Source organism: Rhinopithecus bieti, unplaced genomic scaffold (assembly GCF_001698545.2).
Source record: "Rhinopithecus bieti isolate Rb0 unplaced genomic scaffold, ASM169854v2 scaffold_13900, whole genome shotgun sequence".
NCBI classification, from domain to species: domain Eukaryota; kingdom Metazoa; phylum Chordata; class Mammalia; order Primates; family Cercopithecidae; genus Rhinopithecus; species Rhinopithecus bieti.
In genome coordinates, this window is record NW_016808376.1 from 3617700 (window position 1) to 3627440 (window position 9741).

The 9741-nt window shown below is 42.7% G+C and overlaps 1 protein-coding gene across 1 annotated transcript in view; it reads right to left on the reverse strand.

The window, feature by feature from the left end:
- Positions 1-2146: 2146 nt before the first annotated feature.
- Positions 2147-9741, reverse strand: part of UPF2 (UPF2 regulator of nonsense mediated mRNA decay) — a 122670-nt gene continuing 115075 nt past the window's right edge. The window contains 2 exon segments of the mRNA XM_017886701.1: positions 2147-2271; positions 4241-4382. Coding sequence (XP_017742190.1) covers positions 2147-2271; positions 4241-4382 — 267 coding nt within the window.

The following is a 9741-nucleotide window of genomic DNA, read 5'->3' on the forward strand; positions in this document are numbered from 1 at the left end:
AAAACAGGCTTAATTAAAGGACTTTAATAAAATTTGGATAATTAAAAATAACCTAATGTCTTATTATGCCTAATTAGATGGGTTTACACATCATATCCAACTTGGATTTAAAAAAAAAAATTATACTCAACGGATGCTAAAGAACAGATCTCCAAACTGCCTTGACAAGCCAATTTTCTTTTTTTCTTTTTATTATTATTATACTTTAAGTTCTAGGGTCCATGTGCATAACGTGCAGGTTTGTTACATATGTATACTTGTGCCATGTTGGTGTGCTGCACCCATCAACTCGTCAGCACCCATCAACTCGTCATTTACATCAGGTATAACTCCCAATGCAATCCCTCCCCTCGACAAGCCAATTTTCTACATCACCATTTGATTAGCGTTATCTGAGCAAATAGTTCAAAGAAAAATGCCACCAGAACACACGAGTATGTTCAGCGATGTTCAGTGAGTAACAGACACAAGCTCTGATGACTGCATTTTTCGACACGCTACCCTCCTGAATCATGGTCTAATTCTGCCATCCCCAGCACACTCTCCGCCTACACCTGCTCCCCTGCTCCCAACAACAACGTGCCATCTTGGGCTGTTGTAGAGCCTCGGTGTTTACACTAATCCCCTAAGTGAGATCAGTAAGGGCAGCAGAAGCCACTGTCACTTTAACTTAACCACAATACAACATTAATTGAGGTGGGTGGAGCACCTCAGGTCAGGAGTTTGAGACCAGCCTGGCCAACATGGTGAAACCTCATCTCTACTAAAAATTCAAAAATTATCTGGGCGTGGTGGCAGGCACCTGTAATCCCAACTCCTTGGTAGGCTGAGGCAGGAGAATCACTTGAACCCGGGAGGTGGAGGTTGCAGTGAGCCAGGATCTCACCACTGCACTCCAGCCTCAGTGACAGAGTGAGACTCGGTCTCAAAAAAAAAAAAAAAAAAAAAGAGAAAGAAAAGAACAAAATTAGTTGATGATATGGGTCTTTAGATCATATCCCATAGAAACTTTACCCTTAAAAAACATAAAAGAGGTCTTATTAGGGAACATCTTCACTTTTAAATTCTTTATAGAGTTTTAAATTATCTCACATTAAACAATTTAAGTGGAACTGGTAAGAATTCCATCAGGAAATTTTATCATTTAAAAAAACAGGCTGGGTGTGGTGGCTCACGCCTGTAATCCCAGCACTTTGGGAGACCGAGGCAGGCGATCATCTGAGGTCAGGAGTTTGAGACTAGTCTGGCCAACATGGTGAAACCCTGTCTCTACTAAAAATACAAAAATTAGCCAGATGCAGTGGCGTGCCATGTTGTCCCAGCTACTCAGGAGGTTGGGGCTGGAGAACCACTTGAACCCAGGAGGCAGAGGTTGCAGTGAGCCCAGATCACACCACTGCACTCCAGTCTGGGCGACAGAGCAAGATTCTGTCTCAATAAATAAATAAATAAGAGCTTAGGAACAAACTACCTGCATGGTTAAAAGTCCAGAAAATAGATTTTTAGTTTTTGTAAACATTGATATTAATTAACCCTGACCTGAGAAATTCTAACGCAAAGCCTATGATGTCTCTCTCTTGCTCATCTATAACAACTCCTTCCTATTAAAGCAAAAGAAGAAAAAAGAAGTCCACTCAGACAGGGCAAAAGCCAAGATCTAGCTGAAACCAATGTCTTTGTAAGAACAGCCACATGGGCAGATGGCTTGAGCTTAGGAGGTCAAGACCAGCCTGCACAACATGGCGAGAATCTGTCTGTACAAAAGACAAAAAAATTAGCCAGTTGTGGTGGTGCATGCCTATAGTCCCAGCTACTTGGGAGGCTGAGGTGGGAGGATCACTTGAGCCCAGGAGGGTGAGGCTGTAGTGAGTTGTAATTGTGTCACTGTACTTCAGCCTGGGCAACAGAGCAAGACCTTGTCTCAAAAAATAATTAAAAACAAAAAAACAAAACAAAACAAAAAAAACAAAACAGAACAGCCATAACTACAGTATAGAGCAGGTTTTTCCCCTCAAGTATCTACACTTCAAAGACTTTTCTATTTTGCTAATAATCAAGCCTTAGCCAAAATATAATCCAGAATTCTCTAATTTATTCTTAAGGACATGATGAAAAACAAACAGCTAAGGAAGAAGTAATGACTGCTTTACCTCCCACCAGTCTTAAAGATTAGATCTGCATTAGGTGCTCCCTTCGGATGTTGGTAGCGAGGCCGCCTCTCACGATTGGTGTTTGCTGGAGCTGGGCGTTGTGCAAGAGACTGCAACATTTCTGTAATTAGGAGCAAAAAAGAAAATGCTGTTAACTCTTAGAAATGTACTCCTCCTACAGAGTGAATGAAATGTTGGGGAGATTAAGTTTATTAGTCCTGTCAGGGAGCTGACTAAAGAAAAATAGCCATTATACAGACTAAAATGATTAAGAAGTTTTGAAAGAGCATTATCAAGAGATGAGACTCTTTTAATACTCAATGTTCCCTTTACTGTGAATTTGGCCACCACATAGCTATCTTATGAAGCAGTAAAAAAGGTCTAAGAGGCAGTGCATTGCAATAGCTAAGAGCATCGTGTGTAGAGCAAGACTACTGGTTAATATCCCAGCTCTGTCACTTTCTAGCTGTGGGACTTTAGGTTCAATTTCCCTCAATGTAAAATGAAGATAACAACACTTATCTCAAAGAATTGTTATGAGGATTATACACTTTGAAAAAGTACATAAAACAGTGTCTGGCCAAAGAATAAGCACTCAGTGTTAGCTATTATCATTAAGAATGTTGGAGCCGGGTATGGCGGTTCACGTCTGTAACCCTACCACTTTGGGATGCAGGGGCGTGAGGACTGCTTGAGCCCAGGAGTTCAAAATGAGTTTGGGCAACATAGCAAGATCCCCTCTCTACAAAAAGTTAAAAATTGGCCGGGCGCGGTGGCTCAAGCCTGTAATCCCAGCACTTTGGGAGGCCGAGATGGGCGGATCACAAGGTCAGGAGATCGAGACCATCCTGGCTAACCGGGGAAACCCCGTCTCTACTAAAATACAAAAAAAAAACTAGCCGGGTGTAAGTGGCGGCGCCTGTAGTCCCAGCTACTCGGGAGGCTGAGGCAGGAGAAATGGTTTGAACCCGCGGAGGCGGACTGCAGTGGAGCTGAGATCCGGGCCACTGCACTCCAGCCTGGGTGACAGAGCGACGAGACTCCGTCTCAAAAAAAAAAAAAAAAAAAAAAGTTAAAAATTAGCCAGGTATGGTGGCACATGTCTGTAATCTTAGCTACGTGGGGGGCTGAGGCAGAGGCAGGAGGATCACTCGAGCCCAGGAGTTTGAGGCTGCAGTGATTGCACCACTGCACTCCATCCAGCCTGGGTGACAAATGAAGGCTCTTAAAACAAACAAAAGCACTGTTGGGTATCAACTGGGAGAGAACATTCTACAGTGAGATTAAAAGATTAGAAACCACAAACACTGATTCACACATACTCTCCTGCACAAACAGCGGTTTGTTCAGCACAGTGCTGTAGAAACAACTGTTACGGCTGTAAAATCTGCATACCACAGGAACACCAAAATGCTATCTTATGAAGTCTCCATGGACTCGATATGTAAGGTTCCAATTAACCAAAAAATGCTGGGTGTGTATGCATAAAACGAGAATCCTAATTTGAGTATTTCCTCAAATCTGAAGGAATACAGGTTCCTCAAGACCAGGACTCCCAACAGACAAAAGGAGATAAATACAGTCGTGTGCTGTGTGACCATGTTCCAGTCAATGACAGACACCTATACAATGGTGGTCCCATCAGTTCATAATGGCTACACCATACAGCCTCGGTGTGTAGTAGGCTACACCATCTAGGTTTGTCAAGTACACTCTATGATGTTAGCACAATGATGAAATTGCCTAATGCCACATTTTTTAGCATGTATCCCTGTCATTAAGCAATGCACACTATTTGTTAAATGAACCTGCACACAACTGGCTGGCAATGTGAAGCAATTAAAAATTGATTATCATCTTGCTCGTAAACATAGCTAGCAGTTTATAGTCTAATTTAATTAGAGCAAAATATGGTAAAAATTACACTTGTTATTTTACAAATAAGTGAAAAAAATTAACACAGTGGGATACAAAATGAATTTCTCAGCATAAATATGGACAAATATGACATGAAAAGGTGAAACAAAATAACAATTTTGATATTCAAAAGGCAAAAAAATTTTCCACTTCTCTTATAGATGATTTTATACCTTGATAATCCTCTTGTTCTTGCCGTTCATTGATATCTAGTGTGAGCTTTTTCATTCTCATCCTCTCTTCTTGTTCTGCCTGTTGCTGGTTCCAGTGATTTGCAGCAAGTTGAGAGGACATGGGTACATTAAGGATCTTAAACTGGGAGAAAATAACAAAGGAGTCACAAATAGTTTGAGAACATTGAGAGAAAGAAAAAACAGACTTCAAATAAAATAGCAAGTAGAGGCCGGGCGTGGAGGCTCACGCCTGTAATCCCACCACATTGGAGGCCTGGGCGGGTGGATCATGAGGTCAAGAGAATGAGACCATCCTGGCCAACATGGTGAAACCCTGTCTCTAACAAAAATACAAAAATTAGCCGGGCATGGTGGCACATGCTTACAGTCCCAGTTACCCGGGAGGTTGAGGCGGGAGAACTGCTTGAAGCTGGGAGGCGGAGGTGAGCTAAGGTCGCACCACTGCACTCCAGCCTAGCGACAGAGTGAGACTCTGTCTCAAAAAAAAAAAAGAAAAAAAGAAAAAACAGATACCAGTATTACTTTAATACAGTCACAACCTATTAGGGCTGGATAAGGGAAAAGCCAAGTCCAACCTCCATAAAACAACAGATGTTCTGCTTTCTGCACCCTATGGAGAAGCACGCATCTAGCAACCAGGGACAACCTTTCAACCAGTAACCTCGGAGTGTCTGGGTAACTGTCGGAAAGGTGTTTACACAGAACAGATCTAGTCCATCTTCAGCAATACTCGCCGTTCATACATCTGAAGACACCTGTGATGAGGAGAGAGTGAAGCCCCTGACCTAGTGAGATGAGTTCTCTGTTATGGAGGAAAGTGAGTCCTTATCTAGAAATGTTTTTGTTTTCAGCAGGATGTTCCTGGTTTAAGATTGCTCTTATTAAACAAACCAAGACAGGATCTATCAACTTATGGGCCATGGCTCCCTGGAAAATGTTAAGTAAGCTATGTCAGCATCTAAGCATAAGATGGAGATGTTTCATAACCTAAATTCCCCATCTCCTGTCTGATAACCTGCATACCTCACTTAAGAGACCTCATCAGTGACTCCAAACCAAAGGCACATATGATGTGGAATGGAATGATTTGGGGAGCTGTGCCCATGTCCCAGGCTTCTCTCAGCTTAACCTGTGCCTTCAGAATACTGGCATCCTTGAAATTATCATTAAAGCTGAACACTGCACAGGAGCTCTGATTCACTGGAGTCTGATTTGACAGTCTGATTCTATTATCTCCAACGTCTTCTCTTGGTATTCTCTCTTAGGATGCGCTCTAGTCAGCCAATGTTTTTCTTAAAATGTAACACCCAGAGACAAGCCTGGCCAGCATGGCAAAACCCCGTCTCTACCAAAAATACAAAAATTAGCCAGGCATGGTGGCAGGCGCTTAAAATCCCAGCTACTCAGGAGGCTGAGGCAGGAGAATCGCTTGAACCCAGGAGGCAGAGGTTGCAGTGAGCCGCATTGCGCCACTGCACTCCAGCCTGGGAGACAGAGCGAAAACTCCAACTCAAAAAAAAAAAAAAAAAAAAAGGAACACCCAGAATGCCAAACACACTAGGACAGATACACTAAGGTGCAACGAAGTGCAGGTGAGAGACTATCTACAAGCCCAACTATACTTCATATTTAAGACAGAAGATAAATATCTCACATATAAAAATGAAAAAAATATTAAGGTAGTCCACTTAACTACCAGCCTGGTAAACCTTACCCATTCCCCCAATGACCTCAGCTTGAGAATCTGCTCTTAGTGATCGAGTATTGACTACTTACAATTATCATCTCCTTTTCAAAAAGCTCAAAACATTTTTAATTTTTTTGAGACAGGGTCTTGCTTTGTCATCCGAGCTGGAGTGCAGTGGTGCAATCCAGGCTCACTGCAGCCACCACCTCCTATGCTCAAGCAATCCTCCACCTTGGCCTCTCGAGTAGCTGGGACTACAGGTGTGCACCACCATGCCTAGCTAATTTTCATTTTTTGGAGGACCTGGGTCTCACTATGTTGCCCTGGCTTCAAAACTTTTTTTTTCAAAGCAACTTTATTGGGGTGTACCTGACATACAATCAGTTGCACATACTTAAAACGTAATTTGATGAGTTCTGCTATATGTGCTCACTTCAGAAAACCTCCCCGCAATCAAGACAATGAGCACATCCATCACCTTCAAACTTCGTAAGCAAGGAAACCATCCCCAGGCAACCACCAATCTGCTCTCTGTCACTACTGTTTAGTCTGCATTTTATTTTAAGAAATGAAGTCTTGCAGACTAGAGTACAGTGGTGTGACCATAGCTCACTGCAGCATCAGAACTCCTGGGCACAAGTGATCCTCCCACCTCAGCCTCCCAAGTAGCTATGATTACAGGCACACACCACCATGCCTGGCTAATTCTTCTTTTTTTTTTTTGAGACAGAGTCTTGCTGTGTTGCCCAGGCCAGAGTGCAGTGGCACAATTTCGGCTCATTGAAATCTCTGCCTCCCAGGCTCAAGTGATTCTCCTGCCTTAGCCTCCCGAGTAGCTGGGATTACAGGTGCCCGCCACCTGTTTAGTAGGCAGGCACAAAAGTTTTGTATTTTTAGTAGAGACAGGGTTTCACCACGTTGGTTAGGCTGGTCTGGAACTCCTGACCTCGTGATCTACCTGCCTCGGCCTCCCAAAGTGCTGGGATTACAGACACCAGCCACCGTGCCCGGCATGCCTGGCTAATTCATTTTTAAAAATTTTTAGTAGAGGCAGAGTGGGAGGCTGGGGGGTGGGGAGAGTGGATCTCGTTTTGTTGCCCAGGCTGGTTTCAATTCTCCCGCCTCGGCCTTCCAAAGTGCTGGGATTACAGGTGTGAGCCACCGTGCCCGGCCTGCATTTTCTTTTTCTTTTCATTCTAAAGAGACACATCTCGCTATGTTGTCTAGGCTGGCCTCGAAGTTCTAGTCTCAAGTGATCCTCCTGCCTCAGCCTCTTGAGTAGCTGGGACTATAGGTGAGTGCCACCATGCCTGGCTAGTCTGTATTTTCTAAATGTTTATGTCTATCAGATTATACAACATGCAGTCTTTTTTTTTTTTTTTCCGAGATGGAGTTTCACTCTTGTTGCCCAGGTTGGAGTGCAATGGCGCAATCTCGGCCTGCTGTAACCTCTGCCTCCTGGGATCAAGCGATTCTCCTGCCTTGGTCTCCTGAGTAGCTGGGATTACAGGCATGCACCACCACCACACCTGGCTAATTTTGTATTTTTAGTAGAGATGGGGTTTCTCCATGTTGGTCAGGCTGGTCTCGAACTCCCGACCTCAGGTGATCTGCCTGCCTTGGCCTCCCAAAATGTTGGGATTACTGGTGTGAGCCACCGCGCCCAGCCACAACATGCATTCTTTTATTGTCCAGCTTATTTTGCTTGGCATAAAGATTTCGAGAGACATACATGTCATATGCATCAATACTTTGCTCCTTTTTATTGCAGAATTGTATTCCCTTGTATGAATATGCCACATATTCATTCACCTGTTAGGAACATTTTGGCTGTTTCTACTTTTGGGTTATTACACATGCAATTCTACATTCATGTACAAATCTCTGGGTGGATGTTTGTCTTCATCTCTTAACTGAAACATGCTAGGAATGAAATAGCTAGAAATATCTGGTGTGTTTTACTTTTTAAGAAACTGCCAAAGTGGTTATACGTTATACCTTTTTTTTTTAAGACGGAGTTTTTTTCATTCTTGTTGCTCAGGCTGGAGTGCAATGTGGCACGATCTTGGCTCAATGCAACCTCTGCCTCCTGGATTCAAGCAATTCTCCTGTCTCAGCCTCCCCAGTAGCCGGGATTACCGGTGTGTGCCACCAGGCCCAGCTTATTTTTGTATTTTTAGTAGAGATGGGGTTTCACCATGTCAGCCAGGTTAGTCTTGAACTCCTGACCTCAGGTGATCCACCTGCCTCAGCCTCCCAAAGTGTTGGGATTACGGGTGTGAGCCACCGCGCTCAGCCCCATTTCATATTATGATAGAAGTGTATGAGAGTTCCAGTTCTTTCATATCCCAGGCAAAAAATTGATATGGTCAGTTTTTAATTTTAGCCATTCCAATGAGCATACACTGCTATTTTGTGTGGTTTTAATTTTCATTTTCCTAACAACTAAAACCATCCGTTTTAAAACTCAATCTAGAATTATGCTAAAAGTTGACATCAAGCTTATCAGACTATCTAGTTTTCCGCATGTATATTTTGCTTGCTTTTGAAAAAGGAAATATTGGCCCACTGTGAATCTTTCATTCCATTTAGTAAGATTTTTCTAAGTTTAATGACAACTGCTTTATAATTATGTGTGATTTCAGTCCTAAAGGATATGATTTGTTTATGCCTAACTGGGACTCACTTAAAGTAGATAATCTCTCTCTTTTATTTATTACAACTTTTTTCTTTTTGGGGGGGAGGGGGGAGGGGCAGAGTCTCACTGTGTCACCCAGGCTGGAGTGCAGTGATGCCATCTAGGCTCACTGCAGCCTTGACCTCCTGGGTTCAAGCAATCCTCCTGAATAGTAGGGATTACAGGTGCACGCCATCACACTCAACTAATATTTGTATTTTTAGTAGAGACTGGGTTTCACCATGTTGCCCAGGCTTATCTCAAACTCCTGAGCTCAAACGATCCAGCTGCCTTGGCTTCCCAAAGTGTTTTACAGGCATGAGTCAACTGTGCCTGGTCAGATAATCTTTTGTGTGTGTGTGTCTGTGGGTATGTGATAGGTATACATATTTATGGGGTATATGAGATATTCTGATACAGACAATGTGTAATAAGACAATCCCTTTTGACATTATTTAATTTTATCCTTTTGGATAATAATCTTTCCTTTTGATATTATAAAAGGGACTGAGAACAGGTTTGTTTTGTCTGTTTTCCGTATCTCTTTGCAAGCACTAGAACTACCCTTCTTTGTTCTTATGGTCTAAAGACAGCCTTCTAAAAAAGCACCTCCTGGGGCCCAGCACTTGGGGAGGCCGAGGTGGGTGGAAGACCTGAGGTCAGGAGTTCGAGACCATCCTGGCCAACATGGTGAAACTCCGTCTCTACTAAAACTAAAGTCCCAGCCACCCGGGAGGTTGAGGCAGGAGAATTGCTTGAACCCGGGAGGCGGAGGTTGTAGTGAGCCAAGATTGTGCCACTGCACTCCAGCCTGTACAAAAGAGCAAGACTCCAACTCAATTAAAAAAAAAGTAGACAGATAATTTCTTAATCATCATGAAACTGGAAGTTGCAACTCTAAGATATTTTTATCTAAACACTCAGAAATAAAACAGTTGGCCACTTCTCCCCCTTTTTAGGTTCCTGACGATAAAATTTGAAATTTCCTTCATAATCCACTAATAATAAGCCTAATGATGATGGCACTAATCACAATAAAACAGTACAAAACATTGTAAAGAAAAGTTCATAATGTGATCAAAGAAGGTGAAAAGATCTTTTTTTTTTTTTTTTTGA